This window comes from Ambystoma mexicanum, chromosome 11 (genome assembly GCF_040938575.1).
Source record: "Ambystoma mexicanum isolate Mex_15411 chromosome 11, UKY_AmexF1_1, whole genome shotgun sequence".
NCBI lineage: Eukaryota > Metazoa > Chordata > Amphibia > Caudata > Ambystomatidae > Ambystoma > Ambystoma mexicanum.
In genome coordinates, this window is record NC_090934.1 from 395017633 (window position 1) to 395039856 (window position 22224).

At 47.8% G+C, this 22224-nt stretch overlaps 1 protein-coding gene across 42 annotated transcripts in view; it reads right to left on the reverse strand.

The window, feature by feature from the left end:
- The window catches only part of MADD (MAP kinase activating death domain), a 2081072-nt gene that overhangs the window by 487223 nt on the left and 1571625 nt on the right, over window positions 1-22224 (reverse strand). For all 42 annotated transcript variants that reach the window (XM_069623145.1, XM_069623139.1, XM_069623144.1 and 39 more), the window contains one exon: window positions 15007-15079. In XM_069623145.1, the coding sequence (XP_069479246.1) occupies window positions 15007-15079 (73 nt within the window). The remainder of the gene's footprint in view (window positions 1-15006; window positions 15080-22224) is intronic.

Consider the following 22224-nt stretch of genomic DNA (forward strand, 5'->3'; position numbering starts at 1 on the left):
TCCGTCCCCCCTAGAAGCGGAGACAAGAAGCAGCCATGTGCAGCTGGCAGGTAAAGCAGAGAAGCGCAGGAGCCTGCTGAATGCGGTTCTCTTTGACGTAGTGCCGAGCTAGCAAGACTCGAACGCAACCAAAGATGAGGCAGGAACACACAAGAAGTGGTCAACCAGCACCGAAAGTAGGCGATGCCGAGGACCATTCCAGCACCAATGGGAAGAAGCGGAACCGACAAATTAACACTGAAGTCCACAAAGGAACTAGAGACGCAGGTCCACCACAGGTTACCAGTTCCAGTAACAGTTTCCCAGAGGAACACTGCTTCGATGAACAAGGTACACAGTGGTTCCAAGGAACTGTGTGGAGAGGACCAGTCAGATCCCAAGCAGGGGCTAAAGGACTATACCCCAAGCAGGTTAGAGAAACCGTTATGTGAGTCAGGGTGAGAACCACGATACACAATGCCGGGGAGAGAGAATCAACAACCCGGGACAGGGTCAGAACCAAGATATCCCAAGCTGAGGTGAAAGGAGGGGAAAGAAACTGAATACCCCAAGATGAAGTGGGAACTATAATACCGCAGAGCAAAGAGAAAGGAGTCGTACCCCAAGATGGGGGTGAGAGAAACTGTCCTTCAAGGCGGGTTGACAGCTATCCAACCCACAGGCGGCGAGACTTTTGTTCCAAAAAGGGAGGAAGAATAAAAGGGACAATGTGAAACTGAACTCTGAACTGTGCAGCTGGAAATAAACCAGAAACATGTGGGTGGGGTTCAAACACCAGCCACCATTATCTTGCAAGTGACAAAACCCTTACCGGATCCTTTTGGTTGATCTGACCCACACAGGGCGAGAATCTTATTCCCGGGAGAGAGAAAAAATAAAGAGACGTGAAACCGAACTCTGAACTGTGTAACTAGAAAGAAACCACAAATAAATTTGGGTAAGGGTCAAAAACCAGACAAAACCTTTAACAGATCCTTCTGGTTAAAACTTACATTAACCTTTTTTTGTTAGTGGTAAGGAGAGACGTTAGGGGAGATTAGGTTTGAAATGAGGACGGGTTTATGTTGTGAGACATCCCGACTAACACCAGTTGTTATTTTCTTTATAGAACAGGAAAAACCTTCCTGAAACGAAGGTATAAGACAGGCCTTACACATTTTGGTTAATAAAACACTGTTGCAAAGACGACCTCTTGTCTGTCTGCTGCATCTGACTTACCACAGGGTTTGCATGTCAGGGTTGTGTTCGCTGGGCAGTTTGGATCCACGAGTGGGCTCACAAAGAGCACCCACAGCGCACAGCGAACCACCCATATGCTCAGTACTTTTAAGAAACCTTTCCTTTGGTCGAATATGAAAGAATCTCTTGCCCGTGGCTCTGCTTTATGTGTGACACTACAGGTTACTGATTCACTGTTGTCATACAATACTTTCACTAATGGCTTATAATAGGGAAATCTCTCTAAATGACAGCAGTGTGCATAATTACTCCAAAATCAGAGCTGCATTGCCACCCTGTTAGAGGGATAGTGACCCTACACCTCTTTTTGAGGTAGTGCATGGCCACTGTATTATCTGTCATGATAAGAACAATCTGTGCCTGTATTGAAAGTAAGACGGCTATCAGAGCCAGTCTGATAGCCCTCAGCTCCAATAGGTTTATATGAAGTGTAAGGGTGCAGAAGTACATGTCTGACACAATGGTGGCATGATGATTGGCAAAGACTTGTATTCAGGCAAAAATAAAGGGGAAACCTATCTCGCCCTAACCCTAAGAGGGATTTTCCTGCCTCTACTAAGGAATCAGTCAGAAAGTCCAAGTAAATAAAAAGAGTTGACAGTTCTGTCAAAATGCCCACTTCTATCTTTCACACTTGTAACTAATAAGAAAATGGTAGTGGATATTCTTGGTTCAGAAGAAATGGCTCACTACTTCTGGACAACGAGCCATAGTTCCAATCATAAGGGGAATTATGCCTGTGAGAATGACTCTATTCTCCAGGTCTCAGTTCCTTTCAGAGGAAAACAAACAAAGTTCCAGCTTGTGGTCCTATAAGGATTCAGTTCCAATTCAAAAGAAAAAGTTCAAAATTAAACATCATTCCTAATCGACTATAGTTTTGATTCACTACTGGGTTCCTGGAGAATGCCTCGCTTCTCCAGGTATTTTATTCTCAATGTCTCCACAATGCCAAGGGAATTACTTCCAACTTCTGGTAGTCTTCCATTTGGGCGTCATGGTTCACATTCTTACCTATTTGGGGTCCTGAAGAATGCCTCCCCTTTTCCAGGTATTTTATTCTCAATATTCTCACAGTGCCAGGACAGTGGCTCGCTTACTGGGCTTTCTTTTCGATTGGTTTCACGATAAACATTCCTTGGAAAAACACCAGGATGTATTGCCTTATTCACCTAAGGTCTTCTTCAGAAGCCTCACAGTTCACAAGGGATGGGCGGAATTAACCTCTTCCCCAAGCCCTTCTTAGACTTTAGTATGCAGTACACACTGACACACTTTGCCTGGCTTGCTTTGCCCTTTTTGCTTTCACAATACACATTTCAACCTTTTCAGCGTGGAATGCCTTTCTTCCCCTGGTTTGTTTTGCACCTCAAAAGTTCAGAGTTAACATGAGCTCTCAATTTTATGGGTGTGGGTCCCAGACCAGTGTATTCCTCTTGTCTTAGACTATAGAGATGGCTTGTGTTGATCTTCATAAAAGGGTGCGAATCCCTGACATGTGTTCTGACACTTGTCTATCCTTCTGGATGCCCACCAACCACCCCGGCAACCCAGGTACCTAAAAGGGGCTTGCCGGTGTTCATCGGTCAGTCGTGGCCTCTCCTGTGTGTCCTTTTGGGCCTCATGCAGCCCCTGCTTCCTGGTGTGCTCTGCAGCGTTTGGTTCCTCGCAGACTGCACATCTCCTGTCGAAGGTGCGTTCCAGCTGCTTCTTGTTGCTGGATGCCTGCTTCTCTACCGCTCCGGTCAGTATCTCCATGGCAGACCGGACAGGGACAACTGTGCCTGCAGGGCAGTGTCCCCAACAACAACTTCCTCTGGTCTGCTCCTTTCTTGCTGGTTTCCCTCTTCAGTTTTGAATGGGCTCTGCGCAATCAGGTTTCCAGTGAAACACGACTATTCATTCACGTTCTCTTAAGTGCTCTCTAGATTTACGCACTTCTTTGCCCCAATACTGATCATGAGATCTTCCAGGGAGTGAACTCGTCTCTTTCTTGTCTCAGTACTTAAGGGATGCATGTCCCTTGAGGAGTCTACACTCTTCCTCATCCCAGTACTTCCAATATTGTTGGTATGGTAAAAACATGAAGGGAACACTAAAGAAATTGATGGTGGGAGGCAGGTAGGAAGGTGTGTTAGGGTTAGGTGTTCACCCCACGTCATCACTAATCCCATGGTGGGCTTCCTTCCCCATGAGATCCACCCACTTAGTACCACCCCCAGGGGGACTATCGGGTAGCTGCCTCACCTCCCTGGCCTCATGGAAAGGGGCTCCCCCTAGGGGGCACAGCACGGCTCAGCTTCTGCTCCGTCCGATGCCTCTACGTGCAGCGCACCGTATAGGATGTCTGGGCCAGTATATATTGAGGCGCCGTGCCCCGTGACCTCAGTTCCACCCTTTTCCCTTAGTACTCTGATGCTGAGGGACCACAGAACAGATGGTGTACTGGCTATCCGCCAAGAGGGGGAGATGGGGGGCGTAATGAGGAATCTGTGGTAAGAACAATACACAGAGGTAAGTAATTTGTTCTTCTAATGGATTCCTTCCTCCCACATATTCCGAGATAGACTCCCAAAGCAGTGTGAAGATCTGGAGGAGGGAGAAGAGTAAGGACACCGCCTAGACCAAAAAACTCTGGAGGACTGCCCTACTAAAATGGGCATCCTGGCCTGAAAGGGATTTCAAGCAGCAATGTTTAGCAAACATTTGCAGAGATGCCCACATTGCCACCTGGCAGATGTCCAGTAGAGGGACTCCCCTCTGCAGGGCAGAGGTGGCAGCCACTCCTCTGGTACAATTGGCTCTGAGACTCTCAGTCACATCCTTTCCAGCCAGATCAAAACATTCAAAGATGCAGAGAATGATCTACCTTGACATGGTGCGTTTAATCAGAGCCCTGTGAGCAGCTGCCACAGCATAACCAATGAACAGCTGGTCATCTTCCATGGCCCCTCGCATCAGACATCTATTAGCTGATTGCCTGCAGCGGGCCTGAATATATGATGGCACCAACAGCATAGCCGGTGCAAGGTGCATAGAGGCGTTGGACGTAGCCGACGTGGAGCCGTGCTGCACCCTTTCGTGGTGGAAAGGTTTCCAAAGAATAGCTGCATTGTGGATAGGGTATCGGATGAGAAATCCATGCGAGGAAGGAATCCATTAGGAACTAGGGCTTCCACTGCAGGGTTTAAGGTCAGTAAGGGCTCTCCAATGGCCCTCATGCTTCGAACTGCAGTTTTGGTCTGGTGGGTGTCGACAAATCACCTTAGGCATCAACTTCGGGGAAGAAGCATGAGGATGCGGATTCCCTGGAGTCGGTGTCAGGAGGATGTCCTGCTTCGGGGAGGTGTTGTGGCTACTGACTTTCTATAAATTGGAGGGGAGGCCCATTAGATCCTCTCCCTCAACATAGAATTCTTCTGGGAATTCTCTCCCCTCTTTGGAGCAGTGTGGTTCCAACGCAAATGGAATAGAATCACCCTCCTCGTCAAAGACTTCTGGCAGACTGAGGGGAGTCAGCGCGGGGAGCTGCACGTCCAAAGGTGGAGCAGCCTGGTGCCAGTCTGGTAAAAGACCTTTGGAGCCAGGGACAAGTTCATCTGTCTGGTGAGGGGTACCTGCCGGTTCCATCAAGCACAATGGGCCCCATTGACAGCACTGAAGACAAAGCTGTAGGCCCCATAGCAGTCAATGACGGTGCCTTGGCAAAGATGTATTGCATCTTCAGCCTAAAGATTTTCCATTCCTTCAGGGTGGAGGATTGGGTGGGGCTAAACCCTTTGAGGGGTCCCCAGTGCAGTGACTCCCCTTCTTCGAATAAGGGTGTTTCCAAGAACTGCTTTGGTAGTGGGACCTCTTGCAGTGTTTCTTCTTCTTACCTTTCTGGGTAATCGTTCAGCCTTTCTCTCTCCTCTGCTTCACGCCTGGTGACTTCAAATTAGTCTTTTTTTCACATCCCTAGCAAAACTAGTTCTGAAGCGTCTTCTTTGTGCTAGATGGGATTACCAATAATTATCACAGACCAAATAATCGGACAGACCAAAGGAAGATGACAAAACACTGCTTTAATCTCGTTGAAAGAAGGCAGGGAAAAATACAGCTATAAAAGTAGATGCCTAATTTTGCACACCAAAGTTTGTTTGCACAGAGTTTATATTGTTTTATGTATGTCATTTGTGACGTCATCCTACGTGGCACTTCACAAAAAACTAACGCCAGGAGGGATTGGATTTGGGGAACATATCTACTTAAGTGTTAATAACATAAGTGTTAATATCTCATTGGCTGCCCCTTATCTGTAGGACACACCCTGAGCTACTTCTATGTACGTCAAATACAAATACTGATTATAGCAGAGAATATGGCTGCAGATTAATAACTGCAACAGTGTATATGAAAGTGCATGGCAGGCCCTTTTAGATTGGTTGGCAACCCTATCCAACCATGCCATTTCGGCTCGTTTAGCAGCCTGTGAACGAAGTGAAAACTAGGTGTTCAAGCTGCGTCAAATTATTCCTTGTTTTCCCAATCAGTCCACTGTATATCATCAACCTTATCCTAAGTCAAGGTCTATCGTTTGTAGCTGACCTCGTAGTCTTGACTGTTCTGGGACATTCGAGGGAGTGTGAGCACACCACTATCTTAACTCGAAGCTCTAATGAATAGCCTTTGTTTGGTGTTCTTCATCACGTGTCAGGAGATCACGATTTTGTCAATTTCTGTCTCTCAATTTTTGCTTTTTAATTTAATTAACCAGGGTGTCATTACCTTCTCTGGCCTTAAGAAACTTGTTCACTCCACCTCACATAGGCTTTTGTCTTCGTGGTTAGTTCAATAGTTGGCATCAACAAATGTCCTTGCACTCCTAATCTTAGCAAATATACATCTCATAAACCGGGTCTATTCATTCACCACTCTCGGTGCCTTGCGCCCATCTCTCGAAATAGCCTCCTTGACCTCAGGCCAATGGACTCCCTTATTCCGCACATGAAAACAGCTTCTCCATCAATTCTTCAATTTGCGATCCTGGCTGGTTTTTAAGGTAGCTGGGTTTATTCTTCAACACAAGCGTTCGTCCATTTTCTTCCAATGGCCGCCCTAAACGTTATATATATATATATATCTTTTTTAGCAAGCTTATATATGCTTCTTCTACCTTGCATTGCAGCTTATTTACAATTATTGGTCAGCACGTTATTCCATCTTCTTGTTTTGACGATAACTTTATATTTTAGTACATGTTCATCTTAGTGCTTTCATTAAATCATCAGTTTAAAGTATTTTCATATCGTTTTGGCTTAGGGCTTATATGTCTTCTTTATGACATTATATCGCCATCATTAGACTTTTGTTTAACATTCATCCATGATTCTTAGAGCCGCTTCTTTGCATTTAGGCAATTGACGTCCTTCTTGGTTAACTTTCCTCCATTGACTCAATGTGAGGATATCTTCTGAATGGCTGTCTGAGTGCAAACCGTCTTTCATACATTCGACGTGGTATAGAATGTCACAAACTTACACATGGATTCTGAATGGTAGTCCTTCATCGGCTACTCCAATAGGACTGTGGTGAAGGGGTGGGGACTAGAGGGGAGGCCTCCACACCTGCTACTCTACATTGACATGCTCCATTAAGGCCTTTAGGTTCATGGATTGACACAAACTGCTTTTTTGCAGGTAGTGTTCCCAAGCGGTATAAATAGATCCTGTGTGGGTCAGAGATGGATGTCGGTCTTCCGCAATTCATGCACCCCTTAAAGCATGAGAACGTACTGTTAGACATGACACAGTAGAAAGAGCTAAGGATTTGCAGCATTTCCTAAACCATGTGTGAGCGTGAGTCAGGGGGAGAGAGTGGGAGGGAGGGAGAAAAAGTGGGCTGGAAAAAGAGAGAAAGAGAGAGAGAAAGACAAAGAGAAAGAGAAAGAGAGAGAAAGAGAGAGAGAGAGAGAGAGAGAGAGAGAGAAAGAGAAAAAGCTACAGTCACTAGCAACCTCCTCATCCAGGACTTAGACTTATTTTGAGGGCGAAGGCCAAACATTTGCAGCGGGCTCAGATAACCACTTGCAACCTGCGGGATTTCCATCATTTTTAGCCAGGGGCGGAAGATAGCACAAGAATTCAGGTGTTTGCAGGGTTTCCATGCAATTTGGCCAAAGGGGAAAATGCACTATGGTCACCAATGGGCATGCCGGTGTGCCCTGCAGTTTACAGTTCAGTTATGGCGGCTGCCATGTACAAACAGAGCACCCTTCATTATAGGGGTCAGTATGGAAATACTATGCATTGAAACCAGGCAGAATTCATACAGATCCCAGCCATTAAGCTTGCATTAAAATCTGATGCCAGCAGAGTCAGCATGCATTTTACTGCATGGAGCAGGGAAACAAGTGGTCCGGATTTCCTGCTAAATACACCGCCCCATCATCTAGGGAAACAGATCCAGAATAGCCTAAGGCAGAGAAACTTGCAGAGACCTTGACTTTGCAAGTTTCACTGCCTCTGGCCCATTTTGAGGTCTTGGCAAAATAGGCCAGTTTGGTGGGGGGGGGGCATCAGTTGCTGAGGTTTCCTTACTTTTCAAATTGTAACTTATCACAAAGGCGTGCACAACCACAATAGCAGAGAAGAACAAGTTACTTACCAACTGGTAACGTTCTTTCGACTGGATGTTACTCCAACGCATTCCACATCTTTGACATGTAATGTCCACAGCTGTGCACTTCGGAAACATTTTCGGCAGAGGGCGTCCTGTGTTGATGGCGTTGGGTCCATGTCCCTCGAAGTCCTCCGTCGAGGGCGACGTCGCAGGATGTTATAAATAGGACGCACGACGCCTGTAGCTTCAGTTTAAGTTTTTTCCCCCAGAACGTGTGGCACCAGTCTGATGCCTGCTGGACTGCACTTAGCCTTGAAGAAAATGGAAGCTGCAATCGCATAGGAAATTCTGCTGAGGGGCAGGCTGGGAGGGCGATGTGGAATGGGTTGGAGGAACATCCAGTCGAATGAACGTTAGCAGTTGGTAAGTAACTTGTTCTTCGAATGGATTGTGTCCTCCAATGCATTCCACATCTTTGACAGACTCCCAAAGCAGTACTAGTAAATGGGGGAGGGAAAAGAAATGAGAGTACCCAATCAGATTGCGGAATAAAGAACTGCCTTCCCAAAGGCCATATCCTGACCATGGATTGTATCCAGGGAATAATGTTTTACAAAGGTGTGGATGGAATCCCATGTAGCGGCATCACAAATATTCCTAATAGGAACACCCCGCTGGAGGGCGGTGGAAGTAGCCACGCCCCTAGTGGAATGAGCTCTCAACCCATCAGGAGGGTCCTTAACCGCCAATCGATAACAGTCCGTAATGGTGAGGATAATCCACCTGGACAAGGTCTGTTTGGTAATAGCCTGGCCCAATCGGTGTCCAGCTTATCCTACAAAGAGTTGATCGTCCACTCTGACCCTGGACATCCTAGAAATGTAAAAGCTCAGAGCTCTCCTAGGATCCAACAAATGGAGTCACTCCTCTTCCTTACCAGGATGAGTAGGGTAGAAAGATGGAAGAACCACTTTTTGACTCAAATGGCATTCAGAAACTACCTAAGGTAGAAAGGAGTGACATACTCGCAGTACAACCCTGTCCTTGTGAAACACAGTAAAGGGTAGCTTAGATGAAAGTGCTTGCAATTCACTCACAGTGCGAGCGGAAGTAACCGCAACCAAGAACACAGTCTTGAAGGACAGAAATCTCAAAGGACAAGAGTGCAAAGGTTCAAACGGAGCACCCATGAGAAATTTCAAAACCAAATGTAAATCCCAAACCGGCACCTGGAAAGGGGACGGCGGGAATACATTAGTAAGTCCTTTAAGAAACTGAGAAATCAAAGGAATCTTAAAATAAGAACATTCTTCAGACGAGCGCTTAAAGATAGATAGCGCCGCCAGGTAACCTTTAATGGTACATACTTGAAGGCCCCTGTGGGCCAAAGAAAGAAAGACCAAACCATAGGAATTGAGCACTGAAAAGGATCAACATTGTGATCTCTGCACCAGTCGCAGAACTTAAGCCAACGGTACAGGGATTTTGTTGCAGGCCGCCTGGCCGAAAGCAACACCTCCATCACGTCATCCGGGAGGTCCCAATCCTTATACCTCAACCTTTCAGATACTAAGCGTGAAGGTTGAGAGTCTTGACCTCTGGATGGAGAACCTGAACACACCCCCCACTCAAGCGAGAGCAGATCCTCTTGGCGTGGAGGGCAGATGAACATTTCCAGAAGGTCCGGGTACCACGCTCTCCTGGCCCAATCCAGAGTAATGAGGATCATGTGGGAACCGAATCTCCGTAACCTCCGCAACACTTGAGGAATGACGGGCCTGCTTAGAGCATCCGCCGCTGCATTGTCGTCTCCGGCCAGATGAACTGCCGAGATCGAAATTTCCTGCTGGATGGCCCAGAACCAAAGCTGCATTGCCTCTCTGGACAACAGAAGTGACCCTAACCCCTCTTTTTGTTGAGGTAACGCATGGCCACTGTGTTGTCTGTCATGATCAGGACACTTCCCCGTACAGAGGGCAGAAATGCCTTCAGGGCTAGCATGATGACCCTCCACTCTAACAAATTGATGTGGAGTCTGGACTGCGATGGAGTCCAACGACCGCTGGCGGTCAAGTCGCTGTTACGCTCACCTGATCTCCGCAGGGGCTTTGGGGCACGGTTGGAGCCCTCCCTTGACTCAGCTCCTCGGAATTGCCTTCCTCTCCGGATGGTTGCTGGGCCTGTTGTCCGACAGACGGGTGTTGCCCCTGAGTGAAGATGAGAGGCAATAAAAATGGAGTGGGGGTATTGTGACTTCCCCCAACCCTTTTGTGCCAGAATACAGTGTGCAAATGCTTTCCCATACAAGCTCACCTGTAGTTTTGAAACTTTGAGCTATCCGTCCTGCTTATCCTAGCAGGGGCGCGTAGAGCGGACCGAGTTACTTCACTGGTCCGTGGAAGTGTTGATCCAGAGTAGCTGCAACCAATCCACTTAGTAGGTAAGTGTTTATCATAACAATTGTTCAATCAGACTGTCTGTATTTAGTCAAATATTCTTGCAATTTCTCTTTCCATCCCCGTAGGTGCCGAGAAGTGAATCGGGGGCGAGAAGAGTTCAGAGGGCTCTGGAGGCTGATGGAGTTTCAGCAGTGACAGGTAAATTGGTCTTTATAAGAAGACCCTAGTCTTTTGTATGGTATGGCCGAGTGTTCGGTATACACATGAGTTCTAACCTGTTGTGTTCTTTGATTCCTTGTAGGTGCAGACCGACGATGAAGAATGGCCTCCAGATGCTCAGTGAAGATTCGCGGCTGCAGGGTGAAGCTACAGCAGAGAAAATGGAGTGAGCCGGAGTTCCGAGTAACTGGATGCAGGTAAGATGAAGTCTCTGACTCTGACCATGATGGAATACCGGTAGGATGCGTGCAGAGCGATGTAGCAGCTGGCAGCAGGTAAGGAGCGCTCTCAGTGATGTAGCGGCTGGCAGCAGGTGAGTTGCGCCCACGGCGATGAGTAACTGGCTCGTGCAGAGATGTGGCGGCAAGCAGCAGGTAAGGAGCGCTCACAAGGATGTCCTCAGGATGGAGCTGCAGAAGTCCAATGATGCGTAGATAAGCACATTGGAGAGCGTTAAGCTGCTGGAAGCAGAATAACGCAAAGCGAAGGCACCTGGATATGCTGGCCTTACATAGGCTGGCTCAGGCCCCTCCCTTTAGCCCCACCTACTGACTCCACCTTGCTCTTCCCTGGGACTTTGGCACGTGCCTTCGAGTTCTGTTCAAGGGCCACGCCCGGCCCTGCTGCACACGCCCTTGGCACTGAGTGAGCAAGACATACTTTTACATGTGCCTGGCGCCAGAGGTGCCAGGACTGGGTCCAATTGGACCCGGGGGATGAGGAAGGACTGGCCCCTTGTCCAGTGGCCATGACAGCCGTTGGCATGAGCGCCCCATCCTGTGAGGGAAGCATCCGTCACTACCCTCACCTCGGGCCACGGTTGCCAAAACTGTTCCCCCCTTATCAGGTTCCCTTTGTTGGCCCACCAGAGAAGATCCTGGGAGACCGAGAGTGGAATCTGAACGGGATCCGACATCTTGCCGGAGAACTGTGACTACTGCATCTTCAGAGCCCACTGCAGGGATCTCATCCGCAGCCGGGCCTCTGGCACCAGAAAAATGCAGGATGCCATGAGGCTGAGCAACCCTAAGAATTCGATTGCCGGGAGACTCTGGGCATGTTGAAACTTGTCCCCCATCTGCACAATGTGATGAGCCCTTACCTTGGGAGGCGAACACTTCCCCAAGGACGTGTCTAGAACAGCCCCAATGTACTGGAGCTGTTGGGAAGGTGTCAGATGCGACTTCTTGAAATTCAAGAAGAAGCCCAGCCTGTGGAGGGTGCGGCAGGCGACACTGAGATGATCCAACACCAGCTCAGGAGAGCGCGCCTGGATCAGCCAGTTGTCCAGGTAGGGGTAAACGTGAATCCCCCCCCTCGCCCGAGTTACGCAACCACCACCATTAGCTTGGTGAAGACCCTCGGGTGGAGGTCAATCCGAACGGCAGGACCCGAAACTGAAAGTGCGAGTCGCCAGCCGCAAACCTCAGGTACTTACTGTGCATGGGATGAATTGGCACATGAAAGTAAGCATCCTTGAGGTCCAGAGACACCAACCAATCCTGAAGTTGAAGGGCGTGGAGGACTTGAGAAAGAGTAACCATCTTGAACTTGTCCTTCCTGAGAAGTTTGTTCAACCAAAGCAAGTCCATGATGAGTATCAATCTCCAGTCTTTCTTTGGGATCAAAAAATAAGGGGAATACCATCCCTTGTTCCTCTCCGCTACAGGCATCAGTTCTATAGCGTCTTTCTCCAGCAGGCTCAAAATTTCCTGCGCAAGGAGCAGATCCGGAAGCTTCAAGGCAGTAGCCATGGGCAATGGTATCCAGAACCCACGCATCTGAAGTAATGGCACGCCATTCTTCGAGATGCTGAGACAGTCTGTCCCCAACCGGCGAACCATGGGACATGGCCTCATGACTGTTTGGAAGCGGCTGCGGCGCTGCCTGAGCGGCTTTGTCACCACGATTTCCCCGACCATCACAGGTACTCTTTCGCTGGCCCCTTTGACTGGCGGCTCCTCTCTTTCTACCAAAGGAGTAGTAACGAAAGGAACCTCCCCTCCACTGCTGTCCCCTAGGATGAAAAGGCAGAGGTTGACGCACCGCTTAAGGATTTTGCTGCAGTTTTTGTGGTCTGCAACCTCTCAAAGCTCTCGTCAGCCTTGCTGCCAAACAAATGTGCGCCATCAAAGGGCATGTTGAAAAGACGGGCCTGCACATCCGGAGCAAATGTCGATTTACGCAAATCTGCGTATAACGGTGCTCGCAGCCATGGATCGGCTAACACTGTTGGCCGAGTCCAAACCAGACTGAAGGGATTCACACATGGCATCCTTACTGTCCTGCACGAGAGCAAGGAACCGATCCCCTTCTTCCCCCTCGGGAATATGGTCAGCCGCCAAAGAAACAATTCCACAGTGTGTGTGAAACACTTGCCAAGGCACATGTGGAGTTGGCCGATTTCAGGGCCATGCTCCCAGCAGAAAATACCTTCCGGGCCCAACCGTCGAAGCGCTTGTCGTCCCTATCCGGAGGGATGGTAGGGTACGCAGCATGCCTCGAGGTGGCCGTAGCCACCTGAACCACCAAACTCTCGGAAGTGGGGTGAGTAGATAGATAGCTGGGGTCGCTAACGGAAGGGTGGTATTTCTTGATCAAAGACTTATTAACAGCCGGAAGAGATTCCGGTGACTGCCAAGCAGCTGCCACCCTTTTATGCAAGGTAAGATGAAATGGCAAAACAGGGTCAGAGGACGGACCTTGATCCAAGATGTCCATCAGATCATCCTGCACAAAGTCTTCAGGAGGACTAGACCAGCCCAGATACTCCGAGACTTGCGCCATGAGTCTCCTATAAGAAGACTCTGCATGAGCCCCAGGCTCAGGTCTACCAAATTCCACTTCCAGGGAAGTGTCCAGACCACTGACATCATAGAGGGTCTGCCTCAACTCCTCCAACTCACTGTCACCAGAAAAAAAGTGGATCATCATCAAGGTCACCAGGTTCCTCAACTTCAGACCTTTCCTCCTCTTCATAAATATCATCCAGAGGGAGTTGAAACCCAAGTCTGGGGGACAGAAGAGGGCCTGGAGGCCAGAACTGGCCTCACAGACTTCGACGTAGCCTTCCTCCGTGTACTCCAATGGCAAATTTCGAGAAAAAATCCCCGAAGGTGCCGATAGCGTCGAAGGCTTAGACCTCGAGAGCGTCGACAACCTCAAAGTTGTGATCGCTGACGGCTTCGACATCGACACAGGTGCCGACGCCGCCGTGGGCTGATACGACGGCAAGGTGTCGATGTCCGAATCGGACAGATACAGCGTCTAACGAGTCGACGCCGGCCCCGAGCCCTCAATAGGTTGCTGGGGTCTTGCTGGGGACGAGGACCGAGACCTAGAGACACCTAGAGACACGTCTCTTGCGACCTTTTGACTCCTTGTCTATACAGGACCTCGACGGCTCCCGAAGTGTGTCGCGTCGCGAACCCGAGCCCGAAGGCGTGCGAGCCACAGAACGAGACCGATCCTGGCCGGCTTAGTCAGAAGGCGCAACCAGACCTGTGTCCTGCGATTGAAAAATCGCCATCATAGATTTCTTAAACGCCGCCCATTCCTCCGGAGTGGAGGACTTTGTAGGGCATGAAACCTTCCTCGAGGCACCATCCTCCGAGGAGGGCAGGGAAGGTGACCGATGACGGCGCTTCCTTGAGTGCTGGGACGAGGAAGACGAGTGGCGGGAACCACTCCGAGATCCCGGGAATCCTTCCGACGCAGAGAGTCGCCCCTTGAGTCGTCAGTGGAAACCCCCTTGGACTTGGACTTAGAAGCACGGGACTTAACAGGCTTTGAACCCCTACCTACCTGGAGCTTCCCCTTCCGCAAGGCCTTGGCATTTTGAGCAGTCATCGGTGTCGTGCGATTAGCCCAGGCACCACAAACAAATGCGGTGGGGGTCACTGAGCGACATCTTCGACTTGCAGTCCGGCAGGTCTTAAAGCCAGACCGCGGAGTCCGAGGGGTCGAAGATAAAGACATCTTCTACAAAGAAAACACACGAGGCGCGCCGAGTCTCACGAAGTTAACACGTTCGTAGAAAAAACTGAACTGAGGCTACGGGCGCCATGCGTCCTATTTATAACATCCTGTGACGTTGCCCTTGACGGAGGCCTTCGAGGGACATGGACCTGACGCCATCGACGCAGAACGCCCTCTGCCGAAAAAGTTGCCGAAGTGCACAGCTGTGGACATTACATGTCAAAGATGTGGAATGCGTTGGAGGACACAATCCATTCGAAAATGCAACATTAAATAACAAGACGACCCGCAGAAAACACTGCACTATGATGATGGGCTTTCAGCAAAGTGACTGAAGCTGGGAAGGGAACTATAGGATGATGTAGGAGGAGCATGTGCCGAGTAGGAGCCTTAGACATTCCGCACACTCCTCTGCCAAAGCACTGAAGGTACCAGATGGCAGAAAAGGGACAGAAGAATGAGGAATAGTGAAGAATGTGTGTGTAGATGATGTGGTGGGATGAAGAGTGACTGGAAGCTGAATGGGAAATGTCCTCAACAAAAGCAAAATGTTTGCAGGAACAGTTCTCACCTGGTTTAATGCTTTGTTGTCGGGCTGCAGCTCGTTCCATGCTATCCTTCACACAGTAATATAGCTCCCGGCACTAGGGGGGAAAGCAATGGGGGCAGGAAAGGGAGAGGAGGGGTGAGAAGAGAAATTACAATCAAGTAAAAACACATCCATTCAACTTAAAAATTGTCAGAACTCAATAACAACGACTCATCAGTCCATGCTCCAATACTCTTCTCTCCATGATGCTCCCCTCCTGACCTCCTACTTTCCCAACACAAGCCTGCTCTCTCCGGGATGGGATCTCATCCTTGCTTCCACCCAACATGAACACTGACACACACATGCATCTTTCCAAAGTGGGAAATCTCTGCTTGACTCATCATAGTCTCTTTCAAATTCACCAACTTTCAACCAGACAGCCCCAAAAAACATACAGGACCACGTTGAAAGTCCAACTGGACACAGAGGGGAGTCAAACTAGGGCTATAAAGACAAATATTGGCCTTAAACAAGGTTGTGTATTAGCGCCAGTACGATTTAATGTATACCTAGCAGATATGGCTAAAGCCCTCAACGAATTACAAGGCTTTCCCTGTGTTAGGAAGGGGACAAATAAAATGACTTACCTATGCAGACAACACTGTGGTACTGGACAGTACCTAGATAAGCTTGCAAAGATCAATTAAAGCACTGCATAGGCATGCCACAGAAAATATGGAGATACATTTGACAAAAATAAAGGTGATGGTAATAGGAGATCCGCGAGGTAGCAAACCAAAGTTTAACTGGGAACTAACGGGACAGAACTTGAGGATGTTCAGTCATAGGTATATCTAGGATTGACCATCTTTGCAAACCCCACTATAAAACAATACGGAGAAGTGTGCACAAAAAAGATATTAAGAAAACTGAATATTGCTAAACAGTTTCTTGCTAGTAGGGGAGGTCACTCGATAGAGGGTTATCTACAGGATGGGCATAATTGCAAGTATTATAATATGGGCTGGAGGTGCTCGGTGAAGATCACACTCAGTGGTTTAATAAACTAGAGGGAAAGTTATGGTGGACGATCTTGAGATTGCCTTGATTGGTGCCTATGGCAGGTTCAACTGTTCAAACTATATATTAAACTTAAAATGCAGAACCCAACAGAGGATACAATTATGAGTTTGATAGACAATGATAATAAAATAAAAAATAGCAACCCACTAATGAAAAACCTAATTATAGCATCAGAATAATTAGTAGAGTACCTCTGTTTGGATCCTCTGTATGAGAACCCGGAGCTGCATGGCAGATTTTACACTAAACTAAGAACAATAGATCAAAACTGGGATAGATCACTGAGTGTCGACTAACTGAGCACAATAATGTGATATAGAGAGTATGCTAGTCAGGGGTTTAGCACAGGGAGTGTGTGTGCTCATCTCCTGAAACATAGCAGTTATGACCTCAAGCGCTTTATAATAATGATTCATGTTAACATATTACCGTGTTATGAATATACTGGAGCCTGGGAAGGTATCCCAGTTGAAGATAGAAAATGCTGATTCTGTAAAATTACACTGGAAACTACAAGACACATTGACGGGCTGCCCCAAGTGGAAACAATTTTACATAAAAGGTTATTCAACTCTGGTAAGAGACCTAACATTTATCTCCCAAGATCAATTTTGGGCTGTGATACACTCTGCTAGTTCCTTGGTGATAACAGGGGGAGCCTATTATATCTGGAAAAGAGTGATCATGTTATTGTAATTGATAAAGGCATTGCTATGATGAACTGATGGTAATAGTATGTAATAAAGATTTTTTTTTTTTTAACATGTGTTTATTTTAAACCAAGGCAGGACAGTTAACAAATAGCATTGCATGATAATATTACTCATTTTTGACAAATCCCTTTAGGTCATACACCCCCCCCCCCTCCCTCCGACTCCCCCCTCTGGTCCCCAGGTTGCCTCTCCCAGTTCCTTCGCTCTGTGGCATCGTCCACTGCCCTCGCCCTTCAGGTTGTTTCTTGATCCTTCAGGGACCATCGAGTGTTGATCGGTTTAAATGTTAAGGCAGGGAATCGCTGGTCATAGTCCAGTACTGGGGCCCAGACATTCTGGAAGCGGTGCAGGACTACTGCCCTCACTGCGGTCACTTTTTCCGCAATCAGGATGTCCCATAATTTTCCCCACCAGTTGGCCATACAGGGGCCGTCCGGGGACTTCCAGAAGTGGGCTAGCACAGTTTTGCCTGCCAGGAGGCATTGCGTTACTAATTTCGCTCGGTTTCCGGAACGGGGGTATACCCCGGGGGTCGGGGCCCCCAGTAGGACGGTTTCGGGTTCCAGGGGATTTTTTTTTTTTTTTTAATGAAAGTGGGTTTGGGATCATTTTTAGGATTTGGTATTTTAAAAAAAAGCTTTATACTGAAAATGTGTGACTAATTTATACTTTTGTAATGAATGTAATGTCTATATAATGTATGTATTTTAATGTAACTAAATAGTGTTAATGCAAAAGGGTTTTCTAATAATCAAAGTACGTAAATACAAAATAAAAAAATAAAAACATATACAAATCCAACACTGGAATAATTAGATGGCCACTGAAGAACCTGAACCCATTTTTAGTTCATTTAAACCCTAAACTCTTCAAAGGGCTAAGCAAAGCTCTGCTAGCCTACTGCTAATTCTGCATTTACATATCACTGACAATGCTTCCTCCTCCATTCCAAACCACTGATACTGCGATTATCCCTCATTGCATGAACAGTCTGGGTGCTGGGCTGTTGCTCTACCAAATACAACACCACACACTCGCAAAACTGTACTGCTTCCTACTTACAGTCACACACTTCTGCTGCAGCACTGCTCACTCGCCCACATCCTAAATTTACACTTCTGAAATTCACTGCTTCATCTTAAATTCACATACTCCTGGGCTACATATTTACAAGCACATATTCTTGGCACTGCATCGCTTCTTCAATATCCAATGTGAACACACTGCTGGAATGGAACTACCGATCCTACATTCACATACTCCTTGTTCTGCACTTCCTCCTACTCAGCACCTTGAATTACGCACAGTACCCATACCAAATTGCTACCTATTTCACATCTTGCAGTCAGACAATCTTGGCAATCACTACTCCCACCTCCGCATCCTTCATTCAAACCTGCTACTCCTTTGTTTCCTCCTTACATACACACACTACTGGTACTGCACTCCTTAAATGCACAACACACACAGACATGCAAACGCACATGCAGAGAGAGAGGAGGGTTTTCTGAATCACTACTGATGTAGGCTTCTGCGTGGACAAAACGTTAGCGGATCTGCATAGTTCAACACAACATTTAACCAAACTGTCCCTGGTAGATAACTGTGCAGCAAGGCTTTGACTAAGGAGTTCATGAGATTTGGTATTAAGTACTGTTAACACTAAATGTTGTAGAGACAATAGACTGCCCACATAATAAAATACACATATTCATTACTTAGGCAGGTGCATTATGTTTCAAAGCAATACCAAGTAAGTATTTTATATTTACACACAAAGTTAAGGTGTCAAACTGAAACACCAACCACGTTTTAGAGTCAATACAGCTCAGTGCAAAATGTTTAAAAGAGCTAACGTGGGGGTTGCAGGTGGGCATAGGCAGGTTAGTTATCACATGCATTATAAAACTCTAAGCCGATACCAGAACACTGTAACTAAACTTCAACAGTCCCACCCTAATTTAGAAGGAAGTGTTCGACAAGGTTGAATTGATATTTGATTTCTATCGCGCTCGTACACAAGTGTTTCAGAGTGCGGCATGGGAGGGGAACAGGGAAAAACAAAACAATGATCTTAATAGGCCCAGTGACATTGAGAATGCGCAAGTGCATGGAAGGGGGTAGAAGTGGAAAGTGCGGAGCAAAGGAGATACAGATACATAATAATAAAGGCAAAGAACAGTGGTAGTGCAGCCAGCAAGTGGCAAGTGCTGGGTTTAAGGCAGCAGACAGGGTAGGTCTGATAAGTGCAGGAAGAAAAAGGGGGAGGGGCTGTATGGGTACAGACAGATCCCAGTGCAAGGGGTGGCCTGGAGGCAGTGCGGGAGCGTGGCAGGGTGAAGCAGGTACCTGGGCCTAGAGGACAGAGGGTGGCCAGGTGCACAGTGCCAAGAGAGAACAGATCAGCAGGGGAGAGGGGGCGAAGGCAGAAGCAAAGATGAAGGTCTTGAGGTGCTTCCGGAACCGGAGATGGTTCTCCTCAAGTTTCAATGTGGCAGGGAGACTGTTCCAGAGGCAGGCCCCAGCCGAAGACAGAGATCTACCCCCAGCTCGTTTCTTTGAAAAACGACTGACCCTGAGGGAGTTAGAGGTAGAGGAGCGAAGAGCTCGAGAGGGGAGGTATTTGCAGAGCGATAGCTGAAGGTATGTTGGACCCAGGCCCCAGAAAGCCTTGTGGACAATGCAGAGAGTTTTGAATGTAATCCTTGCATCCACTGGGAGCCAATGGAGAGATTTCAGATCTGGAGAGATACGATCCCAGGGCTTGAGGCCAAGGACAAGTTTTGCAGTCCTATTCTGGATTAGTTGCACACGGTGGAGAGTAGAGGCAGGTAGATTTAGAAAGAGGTTGTTACAATAGTCCAACCCAGAGAAAACCAGAGCATGGGAGACAGTGAGCATCTGGGGGAAGGAGAGGAAAGGCAGAGTACTTCCCAGGATGTGCAGTAGGAACTTTGAATTTTTAGAGACATCAGAGATGTGGGCGGAGAAGAAAAGTGTGGAGTCAAAGATGACCGCAGGTGGGGTAGGCAAGGGTCAAGGGAGGCCGGCCAGAGAGTGAGGGGAAAGGATGGTGAAGGCTTGCCGATAAGGAGGATCTCCGTCTTGCTGGCATTCAGACAAAGATCGTCAGCGGCACACCAATCTTGAATGGCAGATGACCCCGAGGTTCTTAGCCTCGCAGGTGGGGGTAGGAGGAGGGCCAAGGGAGGCCGAGTTTCAACTAAGGTTTCAACTAAATTACCACGTTTTGGATACTTTTGGGGAGTTTAAAAAGCTTGTCAAAGTTCTCCCATGGGAAACCACATACTTCATTTGGTAGTCAGGTGCTTTCGACAGTAACACTTTTTTGGATGATATACACTATAGGATTCCTGTGTAGGGAAGCGGCAGCCACCAGTCTGGGAATTCTTGGGGGACCCAAGGTGAGATTCCTAAACCTAGCTACCACCATCAAAAGTAAGGCAAGGGTGGCTGCTAAGGAGGACGTCTTGCCCTATAGAATAGATTTGGGCCAATTCGAACACAAAAACAGGCGCACCAACCAGCACCTCAAACCCTGATCGGGATAGAAAATTACTCTGTAGTGTAGGCTGTTGCGGATGACTGCTCTTGCCGTTGGTTTGGTGTGTTGGGGATTCAGGGGTCATGAGTGGAGACAGATGTGCCTGTTTCCACTCCTTTGCTACAAGGGGAGACTGTGGAAAAAGTACCCCGAAGGAAGAAAGGAAGAAAGGATGGTGCAGCCCTGAAAGCCTCTGGAGGAGTCTGCAGATTTGCAGGCCGAGTTTCTGGGGGAGCAATTTTGTCAAGGATTCAAAACCCATAAATTCCCATTTTAAGAGTACTGGTGGGCCAAATGCCTAGTTTTCCACTAGCAACCCCAAGGTAGAGGAAGGATGGACTGGCCCATTGCCGAAGGGCACTAAAATATTTCCTGGCAAGGACCCATATGGGTGGGTGGGTGACAGCAGAGTAATGCCTATTGCAACTAGTGGAGTAGCAGAGAGAGGTCCTGACAGACATTGCCAAGTTCAGGTCTGGAGCAAGACCCAAGGTCAACCCAATGAATAAGACCTAGGGGGAAATCCTGTTATGAACACTAAACCCTGAAGACTGTCAAAGGCCTAAAAAGAATTTTTAAACTGTAGTCTGCAGAAAGGCCTTCCGAATTACGACAGACAGGTCTGGCATAAGACTGGTTACAAAGCCTTGAGGCAAGAGGACACCAAGAATCTTTCAAAACTCCGGAGACACTTCACAGTTGGTATTGTATCCTGCAGGAGGGGACATATGGAAGGTGCTAATTAACAAGGTTCAGGTGAGGAACTGTCAAAAACTCTCAACCAGAGTTCTGGAAGGAGACATATGATGAAGCTGTGAGTGTGCAAACTAGAGGAAGATCTGCAACCATCAGAATCCAAAACTGAGAGACCCATTGTATCAAGTTCGGCTGTGGCTCTACTGATGTAGTCGTTTTGCAGTTTTGGCCTCGATTCCAAGAAGTATATAATCTCCGATATGGGACCATTGCTACTTTGCAGTCAGGATTCCAATCAGCCATTTCTCACTATGTGTGATGAAATAACCCTGAAGTTCTGTCATGGTTGTAAGTTCTGAGACTGTTTGAGAGGCCACCCAGGCATTCTGGGACTCTTAATTCATCCAATGCATCTCTGCCCAGATTCGTAGGTTTGGGGAGCACTGCATCTAGAAGTGAGTAGCTTGCCTGCAGGAACCCGCCTGGTCCACCTTTGTGGAGGCACATCAGGAAGCAGTCAAACCAACCCCATCCTAAGTGGCCGGCAACCTCCACATTTTAGGACAGGGACTCCAGGAATTCACTTCACTGGTAGGCTGGACTTCAGCTGAAGATGGAGGAGGACCCCTGCTTTCGACAATGAAGGCATAAGGGCAAAGCATTGAGACTCGAGCAAAGCTGATTGAGAGCAGCAGCAACAAAGCTGCAAGGACTAGATCCCATGAGAAGGTTGTACTGCAAAATTCCCAACCACAGGGCTGTACGATGTCCAGGCAAAGAAGTCTCCACTGGGGATGATTGGAAAAGTCACAGAGATGTAGGACTCTGAACTGGTTAGCGCTGCCAGTTCAAGGAATGGAGGCACCTTGGTATTACTTCCTTGTCAATAAAAGAGCAGTGCTTCGCCTTAGCTAGCTTGGACTATGCTTGATCGTAGCAGCAGCTTCCAGTCTCCCTCTGTGGACTCATTCTTCAAATTCTTGGTTCTAGAGGTCGACTATCAGAATGGCTCCAGAAACCGTACTGATATACAAAAAACCTGGGCTGGCAGGGATATCCCAGCTCGCATTTCAGGAGAAAGGCCCCATTCAAACTCAGAGTGACTGTCCAATCATGAATACAAATCTCAGGTTGAGGCTGTCTGCAGCCCAAAAACTGTTTCAAGCACACAGACTACTTCTGAGGCTCTGTGAAAAGAGA